The 18,587-nt window shown below is 36.3% G+C and overlaps 10 protein-coding genes across 10 annotated transcripts; 6 read left to right on the plus strand and 4 right to left on the minus strand.

Annotated features, from left to right (window-relative positions):
- Positions 1-1,006: 1,006 nt before the first annotated feature.
- Positions 1,007-1,798, minus strand: LOC100874707 (histone H1-like). The gene has a single exon (XM_003703685.3). The coding sequence runs from the start codon at positions 1,750-1,752 to the stop codon at positions 1,054-1,056; it is 699 nt and encodes a 232-aa protein (XP_003703733.1). The 5' UTR covers positions 1,753-1,798; the 3' UTR covers positions 1,007-1,053.
- A 1,632-nt stretch (positions 1,799-3,430) lies between these two features.
- LOC100884113 (histone H4) lies at positions 3,431-4,245 on the minus strand. The gene has a single exon (XM_003703684.3). The coding sequence runs from the start codon at positions 4,118-4,120 to the stop codon at positions 3,809-3,811; it is 312 nt and encodes a 103-aa protein (XP_003703732.1). The 5' UTR covers positions 4,121-4,245; the 3' UTR covers positions 3,431-3,808.
- A 94-nt stretch (positions 4,246-4,339) lies between these two features.
- Positions 4,340-4,861, plus strand: LOC143265131 (histone H3). The gene has a single exon (XM_076535356.1). It carries the CDS (start codon positions 4,402-4,404, stop codon positions 4,810-4,812), a length of 411 nt encoding a protein of 136 aa, XP_076391471.1. The 5' UTR covers positions 4,340-4,401; the 3' UTR covers positions 4,813-4,861.
- A 1,198-nt stretch (positions 4,862-6,059) lies between these two features.
- Positions 6,060-6,804, minus strand: LOC100883892 (histone H4). The gene has a single exon (XM_003703682.3). The coding sequence runs from the start codon at positions 6,740-6,742 to the stop codon at positions 6,431-6,433; it is 312 nt and encodes a 103-aa protein (XP_003703730.1). The 5' UTR covers positions 6,743-6,804; the 3' UTR covers positions 6,060-6,430.
- A 105-nt stretch (positions 6,805-6,909) lies between these two features.
- LOC100883999 (histone H3) lies at positions 6,910-7,459 on the plus strand. Its single transcript, XM_003703683.3, has one exon. It carries the CDS (start codon positions 7,000-7,002, stop codon positions 7,408-7,410), a length of 411 nt encoding a protein of 136 aa, XP_003703731.3. The 5' UTR covers positions 6,910-6,999; the 3' UTR covers positions 7,411-7,459.
- Positions 7,460-8,601: 1,142 nt separating this feature from the next.
- LOC100874847 (histone H2A) lies at positions 8,602-9,102 on the minus strand. Its single transcript, XM_012286347.2, has one exon. It carries the CDS (start codon positions 9,022-9,024, stop codon positions 8,650-8,652), a length of 375 nt encoding a protein of 124 aa, XP_012141737.1. The 5' UTR covers positions 9,025-9,102; the 3' UTR covers positions 8,602-8,649.
- Positions 9,103-9,221: 119 nt separating this feature from the next.
- LOC100883665 (histone H2B) lies at positions 9,222-9,940 on the plus strand. The gene has a single exon (XM_012286341.2). It carries the CDS (start codon positions 9,296-9,298, stop codon positions 9,665-9,667), a length of 372 nt encoding a protein of 123 aa, XP_012141731.1. The 5' UTR covers positions 9,222-9,295; the 3' UTR covers positions 9,668-9,940.
- Positions 9,941-12,665: 2,725 nt separating this feature from the next.
- Positions 12,666-13,490, plus strand: LOC100874736 (histone H1). The gene has a single exon (XM_012286340.2). It carries the CDS (start codon positions 12,778-12,780, stop codon positions 13,426-13,428), a length of 651 nt encoding a protein of 216 aa, XP_012141730.1. The 5' UTR covers positions 12,666-12,777; the 3' UTR covers positions 13,429-13,490.
- A 148-nt stretch (positions 13,491-13,638) lies between these two features.
- LOC143263898 (histone H2B-like) lies at positions 13,639-15,344 on the plus strand. Its single transcript, XM_003703680.3, has one exon. It carries the CDS (start codon positions 14,749-14,751, stop codon positions 15,304-15,306), a length of 558 nt encoding a protein of 185 aa, XP_003703728.2. The 5' UTR covers positions 13,639-14,748; the 3' UTR covers positions 15,307-15,344.
- A 610-nt stretch (positions 15,345-15,954) lies between these two features.
- On the plus strand, positions 15,955-18,277 carry U4-U6-60K (U4-U6 small nuclear riboprotein factor 60K). The gene is made up of 4 exons (XM_003703768.3): positions 15,955-16,853; positions 16,937-17,314; positions 17,391-17,604; positions 17,673-18,277. Exons 1-4 carry the CDS (start codon positions 16,328-16,330, stop codon positions 18,130-18,132), a joined length of 1,578 nt encoding a protein of 525 aa, XP_003703816.2. The 5' UTR covers positions 15,955-16,327; the 3' UTR covers positions 18,133-18,277.
- Positions 18,278-18,587: the final 310 nt, after the last annotated feature.

An 18,587-nucleotide genomic window follows, 5' to 3' on the forward strand; every position in this document is an offset into this window, starting at 1 on the left:
AGAAAAGTAAAAATATTTTTCATGTTATTTTATTTCCTAAGTTTGTACTGTAGTTGCATTAAGATTCAACAATTGCTAGCAATTGAGGTTATGGAACATTCGAGGAAGTATTGCGTATCAATATTATGCTTCTATACAATCTTTTGAGAAAAACATATGCCTATAACCACATTTAAATGCAAATAAATGTAAATTATTATTCACTGTTGTTGGAATTTAGCTAAAAAGTCTTTGAAATAAATTGATAAAAGAACGAAGGTAAGAAGAGTTACTTATCATGTAAATATAAATTTAATATAACACCCTGACAGCAATAAATTATTTGTTAAATGCATCCCTGACCACTGCTGAACATTTTTGCATTTTTCATTAGACCTGGCAACGCGTTGAATTACATACGGGATAATAATTCTTGTGGATACATACTTGGCTATTGAAAAATCCGAGCTAGTAGACTCTATAAAAAAACAAATGTAAGCTTCCAATAATCAAATTGATATTTGCTATTAACAGACAAATCCTCGATTCATTGGTATTTTTTCGTTCGTACCTTAATGGCTATATCATTGATAACGTTGTATCAAGTGATTCATGAGGAATGTATCCTTGAGCCTACGCATGTTTCAAAAACACTGCGTAGAAACAAATATTTTGCGTTGAACGACCTACCTTACAGTTTTGCTAGTAAATGAAACATCAATTTCCATAATACCGAATGTAAGAGCACAAGATTTTCAGTAACACAATTACTCGAATGTTTACTACGTGAAAATTACTAGAACTTTCCTGACATGAAGATCGAACATACTAGAAAATGGTGATCAAATGACTAACGACAAATGCAAGTTGTTAGAGTAGTAGTACTATTACTATGTTCGATACTTTATATTTTGTAAAATTATGTACTAAATTTTATTAAAAAATTTGAAGTATTTGGATTGATAGGATTGAGGGTATAAAATTTTTGTTAAGTGCAAAATTGAGATCGTTTCCTTGTAAAAAAGTATTTTGTGGCCCTGATAAGGGCCATTTGGTATGTTTTCATCATTGAATTTACTTTTTCGCCGCTGCTCGTGCAACTTTTGGCGATTTTGCTGTTTTTGGTTTTGGCGTTCTCGTCTTCGCTGCTGGAGCTTTTGTGGCTTTCTTTGTTTTCGACAGATTCTTGGGTTGAGCTGCCTTCGGTTTCGGAGACTCTGCCGCCTTTTTGGCAGCAGCAGTTTTAACCTTCTTCGGGGAAGAAGGTTTCTTAGCAGCAGCGGCTGGTTTCTTAACGGCAGCAGCTTTCTTTGCAGCGGCCGGTTTCTTCGGACTCGCTGGTTTCTTCTCCGCAGGCTTCTTTTCAGCTGCGGCAGATTCAGTCTTCTTCACGGCACGTTTTACCTTCCTAGGGGATTCCGAGCCCTTCGAAGACGTGGAGAGTTTGAAGGAGCCAGAGGCGCCCTTTCCCTTGGTTTGCACTACAGCACCAGAAGTCACGGCGGTTTTCAAGTACCTCTTGATAAATGGCGCCAATTTTTCGCCATCGACCTTATACGTAGATGCTATGTACTTCTTGATGGCTTGAAGTGACGACCCTTTACGATCTTTCAACTCTTTGATGGCGGCATTCACCATCTCCGATGTCGGTGGATGGGACGCCTTCGAACGTTGAGCCTTTGCCTTTGATTTCGCAGACTTTTTTGCGGGCGACGAATTTGTCGCCGCATTTTCCACCGTCGCGGTACCTCCAGAAACGTTTTTATCCTCCATTGTGTACAAAATGTGCAGTAGAATACGGCAGATTTTTATGCTCTGCGGACCGAATGCGCTTTATTAAGTAGGAAAAGCGCGGACCTTGGAGAGAGACCTCTCCTATGTTTCCAATACCACGTTGCCGAGAATCCGAGACTCGCATGGAAATCTTTGCGATTTACGCGATTATTTGCACGATTTGAGGCACATATTATGCATGAAAATTTTCAATTATTGTCAGTAGTTTATAACGGTACCACTTAATGCCACTTTTACCCAGTTTTTCAGTCATTATAATCGTTCGAACTGACACAATCCCACGGTTGTTCTTATTTAGGAGTAGACTAATATTGAAAATTAAGGAAAAAATAAGAGAATATTTAATTCAAAACGGTTTTACTTGTTAAAATAGATGTCCTAATATTAGAACTACGTGTGTATATACGTCAGTGGTCAATGGAGCTTCGATATTATCATAAATTCCAAGAGTTTTACACGGAGAGAAATACAATCATCATGAAGACACGACGCAAATGGTTGACATGATACTCGTTTGTATAATATGATTAATTTGATTAATAATATTCAATCACGAACAAAAACTTAAACGAGAATATAAAAATTAATTTATTTAATGGTTTTTCGCGCGGGAATTTAAAATATTGTACATTTTAGCTGGAAATTTCTTAGGAACCGTCCTTTGGTGTTATAAAGTGATACTTCGCTTTCATAAATGTGTTTGTACACTATTGTAAATATTTTAATATAAATTTTATATCGCTTAACCATCAGACCTTTTAAGAAGCCTACTTATTAATAAAAGCATAGTATTTAACCTTATGATATAATATTAGTTCTATATTTTGAACGTACTGTAGCAGTATTCACGTTCCTCAAAAATTGGACCGTGTAACAAAAATGGACTAAAACAAATTCTATAAAATTAATTATTGAAATAAATGAAAATGGAAAACAAAATATGTGATGAACTAGTTGTCTGTAGCAAAAAATAAAAATCAATGGTTTAGAATAGATGTCGAGACTATAGAGTATTATTGATGATTGATAATATTGTTTCGTCTGATGTAGATATTTGTAATCGTATTGCAGCCGAATAATAACAAGTAGGATTACAGATGCTGGTACATTTGTAGTATATTAAAATATGCAAAGTAGTATACTGATATTATGTGTTGGTTATAAAAAATAGTAATGTAAAATGTAAAAACAGGCAAAAAGAGAATACACGGAATGAAGTGATATTGTTAGGTGGCATAAAAAAAGAAATACTGTATAAATATATATATTTGCATAAAAATTGATCTAACTATAAATAAACTATAAAATAAATTATTGCATACGTAATGCATCATAACAAAGATCTTAGTTAAGCTTGAATAAAAGTTTATTGGTTAGGATTTAGGAGGTATGGTAAAACACTTGGGTACATCACAATCATTTGTGAATAAAAACACAGAGTATTTGTTGTATAACAAATATGACAAAGTTTTTGTTAAATTTTATTTATTTTCATCTTAAAATAGTTATATTCATATTCTCGTCCCAAAAATAACTTCGCTATAGATTTCTGAATAGCCAACAATGCATCGACGTTTTCTAACCTTAAAAGTGACAATTTTCTTATTCTCACATGCGCTGATGTTTTTAATGCAACTTATGTGCATGTGTGTAAAGTAAAACTTGCTAGTACTATAGATAGAACTAAAAATAGTTATTCTACTTCTACCAGGTCAGTCATCTCGTGAAAATTAACACCATTGAAGTGCATAACAAAAAAATTTTCGAAAAATATGCAGTTATATGTAATTTGTTATTTTCTAACATTCTATTTATTTTTTCATAGGCAATTACTCTAACTAGTTAATTGTTTATTAATAATGAGGGTTGAAAATATAAATTTATAAAAAATATATTTTAACAAAATTTGATTTTATAAATATTATGACTATGAATATGAAGGAAGGAGAAAATAAGCAAGTTGAAAACGATGAGTTCCTTGTTTGAATTTTTTGGTGGCCCTGAAAAGGGCCGTTGAATTGTAGGTGTTGATAGCTTAACCACCAAAACCGTACAGGGTTCTACCTTGCCGTTTCAAGGCATAGACGACATCCATAGCCGTAACGGTCTTTCTTTTCGCATGCTCAGTATAGGTGACAGCGTCACGAATAACATTCTCAAGGAAAACTTTGAGAACGCCACGTGTCTCTTCGTAAATCAAACCTGAAATACGTTTGACACCGCCACGTCGTGCAAGACGACGAATGGCAGGTTTCGTGATACCTTGGATGTTATCACGAAGTACCTTCCTATGACGCTTTGCGCCTCCTTTTCCCAAACCTTTTCCTCCCTTTCCTCGACCGCTCATTTTGATTAATAAACGTTGTTCTGTAAGATCAACAGAAAAATGTGATTTGCTACCAAAGTCGTACTATTATATAGCAACCCTGGCTATCGGCTCCCCTCTATGGCGCCGCGGCGGAAGCGTCAGCCAATCAGCGAGCGCCGCTCCGGTTTCCCCCACCGCGCGCATCCGACCAATCAGAGCGCAGAGAGAATGCCCGACGCAAGCATATATTGAGAGCCACAACCGCAGTTGCATCACATTTGTTTCGGAGTTACAACGAAGCATTCACCTCTTGTCAGAAAATGGCTCGCACCAAGCAAACCGCTCGCAAATCCACTGGTGGAAAAGCTCCACGAAAACAGCTGGCAACCAAGGCTGCACGTAAAAGTGCACCAGCAACCGGAGGAGTTAAGAAGCCTCATCGCTACAGGCCTGGAACTGTGGCCCTCAGAGAAATTCGAAGATACCAGAAGAGTACGGAACTGCTGATCCGTAAATTGCCTTTCCAACGTCTGGTTCGTGAAATCGCTCAAGACTTCAAGACCGATCTTCGCTTCCAAAGCTCTGCTGTTATGGCATTGCAGGAAGCTAGCGAAGCTTACCTCGTTGGACTTTTTGAGGACACCAACTTGTGCGCCATCCACGCCAAGCGTGTCACTATCATGCCAAAGGACATTCAACTTGCCCGTCGTATTCGTGGAGAAAGAGCTTAAATTAGAAGGTCCGCCTTCTACTCATATCGGCCCTTTTCAGGGCCCAAAATTTTCAAACGAAGAACTGTCTTTGATCGCTTTGCCATTAGACCACTAAACCTTTCCTTTCCAATATGAGAAAACACATGCAGTATATTTAAGAATTTTGAGACATAGTATATAATGCATTCAAGAGTTGAGTCGAACGTCTTGTAGAAAGTATCGATACAAAAAGAAAGTAGCATAAAAAGGGTTATCCTCTTTAGTTACACAAAAATCTCCTGAATGATCGTTCTTACATTTTTACATGCACTTTATTTCCTTTTTTACAAAGCATATATAGTCATCGTTAAATATAAAATTTCAAATCATTTTCTAATTGAGTATGAATCATTTTCTGATTCATACTAGCTTAGAAATTGATAAGATTGGAGCGAAAGAAATCTGTACTTTTAGATATAAAAAGACCAGAACGCAAACGTTCCCACCAAGAACCGGTATATTCTGGTAGAATGCATAAAAGGGAAACCCATCAGCAAAGAGGAAAACTTACTATACGCTCTGTTGAGTTCCGAACATCACTCAGTTTCTTTTCGTACTATAATCAAGTTCCTACGCTCTACTGTTTACAAATACGTTTATAAAAACCGACATAGACGTAAATAACACGATCATCTTTTTACTTCAAACATTGTTTTTATTTCGGACAGTTACAAGATCAGTGTAAAAGATAGTACAATTTCTTCAGGAACGACCTGTTAAAAGTTAGGTTAAGAAATGACTTTATTGTTTTATACAGCTATATTTTGCGTCTTAAACCGAGGAATTACGCAGATGCACTCATTTATTATTGAATTTAAAAAAATACTAGACGTGTATAAGTATGCAATCATCTTAAAAAAAATTCCTTTCCATGACAGATGCAAAAAGAATTAAATATTTCGTAAATTGCGTATAGTAATTCAAGTTGTTCAAACGAAAGGATGTTAGATATTGATTGGCTAAACAGATTCAGAAAAGAGGGTTCGACAGAATTTCTAGAACGAATGTTGCGCAGCCGCTATGCGAGTGAAGTTAGGATGAGTTCCCCGAACGACCGAAGGCTGTCCCTTTGTTCGTAGCAGCAGAACCGTTTACCTTTGTCTAAGAAAAATTCCGAACATATACGCAACATCCTGTCCAGCCGTTGTTAAGCTTTGTGTTGGCTAAAGCAGTCTGCCAGCAATAATATACTTCTAAACGTTATTCCAATAACATTACATACGATATATTAAAAGAAATAATTTTAATTTATTAAAAGATTTTAATACAAACTATAGCTGGTTATTCGTATTTTCATTGTATGTAAACTCGCAATCTGAATTCGAAAAATAATGCATAGCCACATACATCAATGTGATTAAAAACATGGAACTATCCTGACATGTTATCAACTATAACATTTCCGATATCGTACTTTTATTATCGCAAAGCTAACTTTTTTATATTAGTCACAAGATAAGGATATTACAAGATATGCAAATCTGAAAAAAATATTTAGAATAGAAAACTTGAGAAATTGACTGAGTGTTCATTCGTGGAAAAAATTTGGTGGCCCTGAAAAGGGCCGTTTTTGTTGAATTGCGTAGTGATGGGCTTCTTAACCGCCGAAACCGTAGAGAGTTCTGCCTTGGCGTTTCAGAGCGTAGACGACATCCATGGCCGTAACCGTCTTCCTTTTAGCGTGCTCGGTGTAAGTCACAGCATCTCGGATAACGTTTTCCAAGAATACTTTCAAGACACCTCGCGTTTCTTCGTAGATCAAGCCAGAAATTCGCTTGACTCCACCACGACGAGCCAGACGACGGATAGCGGGTTTCGTGATACCTTGGATGTTATCACGAAGTACCTTCCTGTGACGCTTAGCTCCTCCCTTTCCCAATCCTTTTCCTCCCTTACCGCGACCAGTCATATTGTATTTTTCTCACAAACGATCAGAACACAACGAACAGACGTTTGAAATTGTGATGCAAGCAGGTCAGCGGGCCTCTTATATACCATGCCCGCTGCACTTCCCCCACTGCCACGCCGCTAGCCAATCGGATGAGTGCTGCGCAGACCGCATGCTATAAAAAGAGGGGATCAACCTTCTTGAAGCGCATTTTTCATCCTGTTCTCAGACTGATCGTTACTTTGTGAGAGTTCCTTTCGCATTCATACTTGTCAGCAATGGCTCGTACTAAGCAAACTGCTCGCAAATCTACCGGTGGAAAAGCTCCACGAAAACAACTGGCTACTAAGGCAGCTCGTAAAAGTGCGCCTGCAACCGGAGGAGTTAAGAAACCTCATCGTTACAGGCCAGGAACTGTTGCTCTTCGTGAAATCCGTAGATATCAGAAGAGCACGGAACTTCTGATCCGTAAATTGCCGTTCCAACGTCTGGTTCGTGAAATCGCTCAAGACTTCAAGACCGATCTTCGCTTCCAAAGCTCTGCTGTAATGGCTTTGCAAGAAGCTAGCGAAGCTTACCTTGTCGGACTTTTCGAAGACACCAACTTGTGCGCAATTCACGCTAAGCGTGTAACCATCATGCCTAAGGACATCCAATTGGCTCGTCGTATTCGTGGAGAACGAGCTTAAACAGCTTTTCTACATGTACAAATCGGCCCTTTTCAGGGCCAAAATTAATTTCTAATGAAGGTTCTCAAGTTTTCAACTATGACATCACCTCCCTTTTATGCTAACTTTTTACAGTATACTTACTACAGTCTTTACAGAAATTATAATGCTTCTAGGACAACATGATGCTAGTTTTTTTCTATCTAGGATGCATTTAAAATATTCTAGCAAGTTACTAGTACAAGTAAAAAGAGCATGGATTGCCGGAACTGTTCTCTTTTAATTAGTTACGTAGTCTAGATACAACTTCTCTTCCGTTAACTGCGTAAACCTTAACTTAAAATTAACTTATAGGTGTAGAATCATTAAATTTTTGTGGCTACTTTAAAAACACCAATATATTTCATATGAGAAAAATTGCAGAAGTGTTACAGTACGCTTAGCATGTAACATTGATAAAAATATCTAGATTAAACGTTCAATGAAAATCGTACATTCCGTTTTATTCGGCGTCGTGTGGGGTTTTTTTCCCATAGTGAAAAGAACATCTGCACGAACCATATGGGCCAGGTGTTCGGGAATGTGCGGGCCTCATGAATGCAGCATATTTGATTGTACGTCCCCTGAATGTCCAGCTACTCTAGTCATTTTCATATTTTATTATTTATGTCCGTGAAAATCTATCTATTTTCTATTACGCTTTAACTCTTGCACAAAATATAATGCAGTTGCGAGAAATTAATAAATCATGATTTCAGGTACCAAGAACTTCAATATTCCATTAAAAGTTTCACCTTTTTTACAGTTTGTTGTTGATTGAAATGGGATGTACAGTTATAAGTTTAGGTAAAAACGTTATAAAATATTGCCACTATCAAATTGTTAACATATTTGATGCTAAACGGAAGTATAAAAATTTATGCAAGTAATATCTATCCATGAACTACATTCATATTAAATCGTGCATCTTTTATCCATGAGTTCAAGTAATATTCATATATGAATATTTCTAATGACGTTAATTAAGAATCACAAGTAGTACTATTGTAAGTTCTACAAAATTTGCAACAAAATTGATAAAATATTAATGCATTATTTCCTAATATGTTGAAGTTAAAAATTTTCAAACATTCTAAATGCTAAAGCCTCCCATCCTGAACACCCAATTTGAAGTTGCATTGAACAACTAGATATTCCATTCGTTTTAAAATATTTTGTGGCCCTGAAAAGGGCCATTTGTATTGATGAATGTTTATGTAGTTATGTCTTCTTGTCTGTCTTCTTGGGCAAGAGAACGGCCTGAATATTCGGCAGTACTCCACCCTGGGCAATGGTAACACCAGAAAGCAGTTTATTCAACTCTTCGTCATTACGGATGGCGAGTTGAAGATGACGAGGAATGATTCTGGTCTTCTTGTTGTCACGAGCTGCATTACCAGCCAACTCGAGAACTTCAGCGGCTAGGTATTCCATAACAGCAGCCAAATATACTGGTGCTCCTGCACCAACGCGTTCGGCGTAATTTCCCTTCCGAAGAAGACGATGGATACGACCAACGGGGAATTGAAGTCCAGCTCGGTTAGAACGAGACTTCGCCTTTCCCTTAGCCTTACCACCTTTACCGCGTCCAGACATAATTCTTTATTTTAATGAAGATCTTTGAAAGCGACGATCGATGCGAATCTGAAGCGATTCCAAAGTGAAGTGCCTTTGGGGTCTCGAGGCTTAGCTTATATGCCGACCGCTGCAGCTTGCGCCGACCAATCAGAGTGCAGCTGGCGCGCGATTGGTGCGCCGCCGCTAGACCGTTACGATATATATACGGCGCCTCCACTCCGGTCAGACATTCAGTCTTGAATTCTCACTCCAGTACAGTGTATTTCAAGTCTACGTAAGCATTTCAAAGATGCCGCCTAAAGCAAGTGGAAAAGCTGTGAAGAAAGCTGGCAAAGCCCAGAAGAATATCAGCAAGACTGATAAGAAGAAGAAGAGGAGGAGGAAGGAAAGCTATGCAATCTACATCTACAAGGTGTTGAAGCAAGTCCATCCTGACACTGGAATCTCCAGCAAAGCCATGAGCATCATGAACAGTTTTGTAAATGATGTCTTTGAGCGCATTGCTGCTGAAGCTTCACGCTTGGCACATTACAACAAGAGATCGACCATTACATCCCGGGAGATCCAAACTGCCGTCAGACTGCTGTTGCCTGGTGAATTAGCCAAGCACGCTGTATCTGAAGGCACCAAAGCTGTCACCAAGTACACCAGTTCGAAGTAAACGCTGCAGCGTTTTTTAATCGGCCCTTTTCAGGGCCAACAAATTTCTAATACGTAGAAACAGCCTGGTTTTAACATTTCACCTATTTTCCTTTCCACCATATTATATAATAAGAAAAGTTGTTTTACACGTCCTTATGTAATTTTGTAATTATAATAGTTAACTGTAACTGTATGGTATTCAGTCGTATGCTAAATTCATTTCACAATTTTATCTGTCAGCCACATTTTGTTACAAGTTCATTACATAAAGTGCAGTAGAAAATTTGATCAAGCATGAACGTAAATTTTATAATTGACAGGACTATTGAAAACAGTTAAGATCATTTCTAGTTTTCTCGGAAATACAGTTAGTCTTCTGACAGAGTTGTAAATTTGCAATTTTTTTTAAAATTTGATAGGAAATTGCAGTCTCGTTTTTGTTTACAAGAATTCAAAAGAATTTTTTTCTCAATTAAATGTGTGTAAGAGGTTCAAATCTGAAGTTTTATTAATTTTCCGCGGTTGCTGTTTGACTTGCGCAGTACGCACCATGTAACATCCAATGGAGCGATCAATGATGTTTCTCTCTTTTAATTTATAACATTGTGTTCATCTTATCTTATAGTACAAAGGAGTACACTATAAGTTAAGAATTTCAGTATTCGTTATCATGAAAAAAGCACTACATTTGTTACAAGCGATATAACCTAATATCTAACGTTATTGTTCTAACCTAAATTCATATCTAACAAATGTTTTATGCAATAGCATTCCTGTTTATTCAGCCAACAAACATGGAAATCCACTTTCAAATATTTATTCCTTTTTTAATAAAAATAAATATATAATGAAAGTAATATTGATCTTATCTTGACATGAAATTGATTAAAATTACAATGTGATTTTACATCATAAGAATTTTATTTGTGCGAAAAAATCTGTAACAAAAAATGTCGATGGAAATGATATAAAATTTGTTATTAACAATGGTTTTGAAATCACTAGTAGAGACACTGCAACGCCATTGATTACATGTTACGTAGATGGAGCAACTGTCCTTTAGCGACATACTTAAGTTTGAGTTCACAGGAGGAATGATTAAACAATGCATTAAAAAAAGTATGCCACTAAAAAAATAAATTTAAGTTAGATGATTTTTTAGGTTACCGTAATTTTTAAATGTTCTATTATTATTAAACACTCCCTTTCTTTATAAATTTGCGATACTGAGAAGAAAGGTCCGCTGTATACAATCTCTTTAGAATATAATAATTCAGATTTTGCACAATTATTATACATATAGCGACTCTACTATAATGCTCAAATTGAGAAATTGTTCTGTTAAATTTTTATCGACCTTTCAAACATGCAATATTTTTTATATATAAAGAACAAAATTTTAACATTAAGGCGGACAAATCGATGTGTTCCGTGATTTATGATTCAACTTTCTGTTTTGGTAGAGAACTTTCTATTCTACAAACCCCAGAATCAGAGTGTATCAAGTCTATGTTTTTAACAATAGATATTTGACCATTGGAGTGTCTACGTAGAAACCAAGCCGAGTCTGTTCTCTCCCTTATTGCAGCTATTGCCCCTCCCTGCGTAGCATAAGAGATGTACATACGTAAAATGCACAATATTTTGCACATCTCGTATCAGAAATTTAACAATTTTCAAAGCTGTACATTTCTAAATTTTTTAAAACTTGCAACAGTAGCTTACTCGTGTCTGGTTGGTGCTACATATTAAAACCGAAGATCTTGGTTCACCCTAGACAAAAATTCTAGTTACGCCATTTTATTTTACGTTCCTCGCACCAAAATTATTCTATTGAGTCTATGTCTTATTCTAAAATTTGTATTGTTTCGGTCAGAATAACTTGATCTTCCAATAACGTGTAATATATTATTCAAAAAATCTTTGTTGTATTCAATCTTTAACCCTTCGACCACATCACGCTTCAAGAAAAATCCATAAATATTTCGATGCTATATTTTTACAATTTATTCTTACCTTTTCACGGAGAGATGTTAATACATCACTTCATATTTAGTCAATTATGTTGTTGCTATGCACCTCATACCAAGTAACATGCATTCTATTAATTTAATAAAACAAAAAATATACATTTCATTCATGAAAGCACATATATACGGTTTTTGCAAAGTGTTAAAAGCCATAAATTTGTTCATCCTTAAATAACCAGTTTTCCTAAAAATATATAGGTCTTGAGCATTCATAAATTACAAATTGAATCCTTATTCAAAATTTTATTCTATTAAATTTTACTACGTTCATCCTACCCAAGTGAAAATATTAAATCGTTTACATTTGTCAATTTAAAGAACAAATTACTTTAGACAAGGTCTAACATATACACACTACTGTCATTTAGATGTAAGAATGTAAGAGTAGTTAATACGATTGAAAGTTAAAAATAGGCGATTCAAAGTATTAAAATTAGACAGATTAGTTAAGAAAAACGATTTCAAATATATAAAGTGAATGTTATTCATACTAATGACAGTGGATTTCAATCTGAGGATAAAGAATATCCATGGTTTATATCGAGTATCGCAACGCGGTGAAATGTTTATCGTGTTTTTTCCGTGTTCGTTGCTATTACAGTACAAACAATGTAACGTAAATATGCAGCAAGTCTTCCTGAACAATTTTCTATACGAGTACTATGTAAATTTTTCAGTAAATGTTCGGATTTTTAACTTTTTGTACATGACACACCGCTGCGTCGAAAATATGAGGTTCGCTGTTCGGCTGTATATTTCTGTTTACGAGAGGGAGTTGTCCAATATGAAGTACGTGATAAAAACTACAAACACGCAGCTACATTTTCACGTGCCATTCACCTGCGAACATTCATTCAAAGCTAAAAAACAAAGCTCGAATGTTAAGGTTTATTTACCACTTCTTCAGTGTCATAGAATCGTGGCGTCCGACATATCAGGTAGGTCTCTCTCCGTGGTCCGCGCTTAGAACGTAAGACCGCGGTATACCGCGTCGGTCTTCTTAGTAGAAAATTTCCATAAGCTTATCGTTGTTCATTGAGTTGGTTCGGAACTTGGTTTTTGTGAGTTTTACACCATAATCAACCGTAAACGAGGAAACATGGAGAGCAAGGCTAATTCTAGCACTGCTGCGATTGAAACCGCTGAAAACCTAACCGTGCCAGCGAAAAAGGCAGGTAAAGCTAAGGCAAAATCGCAACATACGAAAGCGACGCATCCGCCAACTTCCGAGATGGTCCATGCCGCTATTAGAGAGCTGAAAGATCGTAAAGGATCATCCGTGCAAGCTATCAAGAAGTACATCACTACGACGTACGAGGTGGACGGAGAGAAATTTGCTCCGTTCATTAAACGATACTTGAAATCCGCCGTGACATCTGGAGCTGTAGTCCAGACTAAGGGTAAAGGGGCATCCGGTTCTTTCAAACTTTCTATGGGAAGAACTGACAGATCGAAATTGAAGAAGGGGTTGCGATCGTTGAAGAAACTTGAATCGCAGAATGTGCCTTCGGTCGAGAAGAAGACCGTGGCCAAGAAAACTGTAAGCAAGAAGGTGGCAGCTTCACCTAAGAAAGCTGTTGCAGAAAAGAAGGCAGCACCAGTCAAGAAAGCTGCAGCAAAAACCACTGCTGCAAAATCTAAGGCTGACGTTAAGACTGTGTCCAAGTCTAAGAAGACCACGAAAGCTCCTGCTGCGAAAACCAGAATTCCCAAACCCAAGAAGGCTGCGGCTAAATCAGCCAAAAAATAATTCCCTTTCCCAATGATGGCATTTGATCTTCATAAAAAACGGTCCTTTTCAGGACCATCAAATATTTAATACGAGGAACTACTTTCGTTCTACACTTAGAACAATTCTTTTAATAAATTACAGCATTACTCCTACTGAAATATTATATGCGTATATACCATGCAACCATTATGGTTTGTTTTCAAATATATGAAACCACAGAAATAGTTTTAGGTACATCATCGGATATACGCATATTGATGAACTAATGAAATAAATATAAAATTATCCTGTTATGTTCCTACATTCCTCTTCCTCATATATGTAATGAATTTTAACCTCTTAGAAGATTTGAAACGATTCACTGAAGCAAGCTTTCAATTTAAGGTTAGGTTCGAACTGTCAGCGGGAAAACTTGTTTATACACTCCGTCCGAATGCATATCACGAATAGTTTCGAAAATATTAGCGCTATTTTTAGATGAGCTTTAAAGAAATGTAGTTTCGAAGATTTTTAGAGAAAATAGTAGTAGGTGAATAGAAGGCACGCATAGAATACTGATTTGATAACGGGTTCGTACCGTTCATACGTCAACAACATATTTCCTTATTTTCAAATATCTTTTAAACGTTCAAAATATATTCTAAGAGAAAAATTATATTTGTAAGAAGTTAACAATAGGACAACGTAATGAACAATAATGTGCCTTGCAAAATCTATGCCTGGGAAACAAATTTCATTTGCGTCTTGTGTTCGAGGCCCGTAACTAAAATGGCGCATCTTTTCTCAGAACTTCGTAGTCTGCAATGCATTTACCAAAGAAGGTTTATAAAAAATATCTCCTGACTTAAACGTCATATTTTCCGTTCGTATGCTATAAAAAAACTACTATGAATGCTAATTAAATAATTCACAATTATTTTTAATGTGCATACGTATTTACAATTGCTAGGTTAGCGACACAAAATACTGGGAGGTAGAACTGAATAGAGTACAAATTGAAACTACTGTACGAAAACACAGGAGAGTTCCAAAAATATAGATATACGAATATAAGTTTTAAGTAAATAAATGGACACTAAATATCTATTAACAATGAGTTTATTATTTGAAGAATACATCATTATACACGTTTTTCAATCATTTCATTAGTATTTAACGTACGCAAACAATTTTGTATGATTCACTGTAGCAGTACTTTAATTATTTATTAAAAATATGATATGTAACAACGTGTGAACTGTATTTGCAAAAGTATCTTCTATTTTCACTACCGCATCATAAATATATGCGTCCATGTATTGTTGAACATTTGATTCTTGAAGCTGGTATGATCGTTGAATGCAACTCCACTATGGTGAGAATGCCGGCATATGGTCAAACCATGAGGTCGCTCCTGATTGGTGCGCTGCTAGCTACCGCCGGCCATTATATAAGGAGGGGCTGCAGACCGTCAGCTCACATTCACTCTGCAACCATCGACCTGATCGTAGTAGCAGTGTTCTATCCAAGCGATACAATTTCATCATGCCGCCCAAAGCAAGTGGAAAAGCTGTGAAGAAAGCTGGCAAAGCCCAGAAGAATATCAGCAAGACCGATAAGAAGAAGAAGAGGAGGAGGAAGGAAAGCTATGCCATCTACATCTACAAAGTGCTGAAGCAAGTCCATCCTGACACCGGAATCTCCAGCAAAGCCATGAGCATCATGAACAGTTTTGTAAATGATGTTTTTGAGCGTATTGCTGCTGAAGCTTCACGTTTGGCACATTACAACAAGAGATCGACCATTACATCCCGGGAGATCCAGACTGCTGTGAGACTTCTGTTGCCTGGAGAATTGGCGAAACACGCTGTGTCTGAAGGCACTAAAGCTGTTACCAAATACACCAGCTCCAAGTAGACGGTGTTCTTACGATCGGCCCTTTTTAGGGCCAACAATTTTCTCAATACGAAAAACATTTTGGTTTTCAACTTCTAACATAAAAAAGAACTAAATTTCCAATCCACAATTTATTTCATAAACTGTTGCGCAAAAAATAACCTCATTTTATTTTTTTACCTAGGATTTGAAAAATGTAACTAATACTTTTGAATTAAACATGGTGTACCCTTTTTCACTTCGATATCCCATATAGTAGAGCTTTCAAAACATTTACGTTAAAGTCTAGTTTCGAAAATGTTAATTTGTCAACTCTTAATGCTTGTAAAGGACTGTAACGCATTTAATATTTTATTTTTGAAAAGTAGACATAATTCGCACAAATACAAATCATGTTTTAAGAAATATAATCCGCTTTAAAATTTAAGGAACTATAGTATGTATCCTCTATTAATATTTCTAACCAATCAAATTTTCATAGTTCTTACTATGTAGAATCTATTCCAAAGCTTATGATTCCGAAGACACTCTATATTCAGTATCGCCTATAGTCAAAATATAGAAGCTTCATTAAAAATAGGACAAGAGTATAAATAAATTATTTAAATAATCCATTTATGCTAACGCTATTAAATTATATTCATAATCATTCTGCTTATTTGTATAAAATGTTTCAATTACAAATTAAAATTTCGATAAAAGTCGATTTAAATCGATAGTACTATTATCGATTATCCTCCATCATTGGTGTTCTAGTCGGAGGAAGCGTCTAACGCTTGACAGTTGGTTATTGAAAATGTTTGTTTATAATGTGAAATGTTTTTATGAATGACACTAACTAAATATTTTGTAAAAATAACTAAATTTTGTTTCGTATATTATTTTGTACGCATCTCATAAATAGTCTGTGCGTAAAGTAATAACTGTAGATAATTTCTCCTCTTTTATAGGTTAAGATCACGTTTCTAACCTTACTGTTCATATACTAAACGAATTATATAGTTTTATTTTCCGTTTATTTTATTATAAATAATTCTTCACAATGTCAGATGACGAGGATTTGGTTTATGTAAAAAAGCAGAAAACTGTTCATTATGGATCACTCGAAGAAGCAGAACGCGCAAGATTGGCGGCAGCAGCAGAATCGTCAGAAGAAGAGAAAGATTCTACAAATTTGGGAGACAGCATCAATGCTACCATTACTTTGGCAAATATACATATATCTAATGAATATATGGAACTTGAAGATGAAATGTCTAAAAATAGACAAGCGTTGTTGGAAGAGTTTGAACGTAAAAAGAAAGCACGTCAAATTAATGTTTCTACAGATGATTCTGAAGTGAAAAAGAATTTAAGACAGTTGGGTGAACCTATCTGCTTGTTTGGAGAGGGACCTGCTGACAGAAGAACAAGATTAAGAGAGTTACTGGCTAACTTAGGTGAAGATGCGATTAAGAAAAAGCACGAAGAAGATGAAAAACCTTTGCATGCAACTGAACGAGATACCGAAACAACATGGTATCATGAGGGCCCAGAATCTCTTCAAATAGCTCGTTCATGGATTGCTGGTAAGTGTGAAACACATTTATTTTTAACTTTTATATTTTATTAATAATTCCTGTATTAAATTTTTAATTAATTCACTTTTCAGCATATTCATTACCTAGAGCAAAAGCTAGATTGGATAAAGCAAGACAAGATTTGGAATTACCAACAGCTACTCGTACAGCACGTCGTCAAGAGCTTCTGAAGAAATTACAAGCCCTCACAATTTACTGTTCTCAGATTGGTGATACCAGGCCAATTTCGTTCTGTCAATTTAGTCCAAATTCTAAAATGCTGGCAACAGCTTCTTGGTCTGGCTTATGCAAATTATGGTCTGTACCTGACTGTACTCTGTTAAGAACACTTAAAGGTCATACTTGTAATGTTGGCTGCATTGTTTTTCATCCAAAAGCTACTATTACTGAAGAGGTGGTAGGGGATAAAGCAGGACAGACTTGTGTATTGGCATCCTGTGCTTCTGACGGTACATGGACAGTTTCTTTATATTATACCAGAAGATTTCAATAATATCAAAATAATACATTTATCTATATGTACAGGTTCGGTAAAATTATGGAGTGGTGGATCAGGTGAAGAGCCTTTAGCCGAAGTCGAAGGTCATGAACCACACAGAGTATCTAGATTAGCATTCCATCCATCTGGTAGATTTCTTGGAACATGCTGTTACGATGCTTCTTGGAGGCTTTGGGATTTGGAGCAGCAGGCAGAAGTTTTGCACCAAGAGGGCCATGCTAGGGCTGTGCATTGTATCAGGTAGGTACATCACTGAATATTACGTTCTCGAAATAAAGTAAACTTCTTAAATTAACGCATATTTATAGTTTTCAGTGTGACGGTAGCGTAAGCGCTACCGGTGGACACGATTCTTTCGGTAGAGTGTGGGATCTTCGAACTGGAAGATGCATTATGTTTATGGAGGGTCATTTAAAGTCTATTTTTGGTATCGATTTCTCTCCTAATGGGTTTCACATAGCGACTGCAAGCGAAGATAACACTTGTAAAATATGGGATTTACGAAAGAGATCTTGCGTGTACACGATACCCGCGCATACGAATTTATTATCGGACGTGAAATATCAGAGGATAGAAGGACAATATTTGGTCACAGCGTCGTACGACAACACTGCCAAGATATGGTCGAATAAGACCTGGCAACCTCTGAAGACTTTGCCTGGCCATGACGGTAAAGTGATGTCTGTTGATATTTCACCCGATCACAGATTTATCGGGACTACCTCGTACGATAGAACATTTAAGTTATGGGCGCCGGAAAATGCATAAAAAGACTTCTATAAAAAGAAAGTGTAATCGAAGTGAGATATCTTTACAGAAATCTGTTTGACAATTCTATTTCTGATGCTGTACACGCGGAAAAAGTTCACCTTTGTAAAATAGAAGAAACAATAAACATTTATTCTTTATCGTCTATTCTTTGTATGTTTTAGTAACAGTTATTTTGACTGCTGAAAGGTGTACAAAGCATTATATGATAACCTGCATAAAAATTGAAACATTCCATTGGTCCTGATAAGAAATGTTCGGCCCTGATATCGTTGACCGAGATTTGTAAGCTTCTCGATAGCACAATTCACGGAAACTGTGTTGGTTGGGTTATTCGGTCATTTAGTGGAGCTGGACTTTACACTTACAGCTTTGCTATCTGGCTGCAGTTTTACGTCACATTTGATAATTATAATTATAAATAATCGTACGTATCACTGGGACTTTAATGTGTA

The sequence above is a fragment of the Megachile rotundata genome, chromosome 9 (assembly GCF_050947335.1).
Source record: "Megachile rotundata isolate GNS110a chromosome 9, iyMegRotu1, whole genome shotgun sequence".
Lineage (NCBI taxonomy): Eukaryota > Metazoa > Arthropoda > Insecta > Hymenoptera > Megachilidae > Megachile > Megachile rotundata.

What these genes read in the sequence shown, in the direction of transcription:
- LOC100874707 (XM_003703685.3), bottom strand. Translation starts at nt 1,752, where the DNA reads ATGGAGGATAAAAACGTTTCTGGAGGTACCGCGACGGTGGAAAATGCG.
- LOC100884113 (XM_003703684.3), bottom strand. Translation starts at nt 4,120, where the DNA reads ATGAGCGGTCGAGGAAAGGGAGGAAAAGGTTTGGGAAAAGGAGGCGCA.
- LOC143265131 (XM_076535356.1), top strand. Translation starts at nt 4,402, where the DNA reads ATGGCTCGCACCAAGCAAACCGCTCGCAAATCCACTGGTGGAAAAGCT.
- LOC100883892 (XM_003703682.3), bottom strand. Translation starts at nt 6,742, where the DNA reads ATGACTGGTCGCGGTAAGGGAGGAAAAGGATTGGGAAAGGGAGGAGCT.
- LOC100883999 (XM_003703683.3), top strand. Translation starts at nt 7,000, where the DNA reads ATGGCTCGTACTAAGCAAACTGCTCGCAAATCTACCGGTGGAAAAGCT.
- LOC100874847 (XM_012286347.2), bottom strand. Translation starts at nt 9,024, where the DNA reads ATGTCTGGACGCGGTAAAGGTGGTAAGGCTAAGGGAAAGGCGAAGTCT.
- LOC100883665 (XM_012286341.2), top strand. Translation starts at nt 9,296, where the DNA reads ATGCCGCCTAAAGCAAGTGGAAAAGCTGTGAAGAAAGCTGGCAAAGCC.
- LOC100874736 (XM_012286340.2), top strand. Translation starts at nt 12,778, where the DNA reads ATGGAGAGCAAGGCTAATTCTAGCACTGCTGCGATTGAAACCGCTGAA.
- LOC143263898 (XM_003703680.3), top strand. Translation starts at nt 14,749, where the DNA reads ATGCAACTCCACTATGGTGAGAATGCCGGCATATGGTCAAACCATGAG.
- U4-U6-60K (XM_003703768.3), top strand. Translation starts at nt 16,328, where the DNA reads ATGTCAGATGACGAGGATTTGGTTTATGTAAAAAAGCAGAAAACTGTT. An exon ending in AGCTCGTTCATGGATTGCTG is followed by an intron (nt 16,854 to 16,936) that starts GTAAGTGTGAAA and finishes TTCACTTTTCAG; the next exon opens with CATATTCATTACCTAGAGCA. An exon ending in GGCATCCTGTGCTTCTGACG is followed by an intron (nt 17,315 to 17,390) that starts GTACATGGACAG and finishes CTATATGTACAG; the next exon opens with GTTCGGTAAAATTATGGAGT.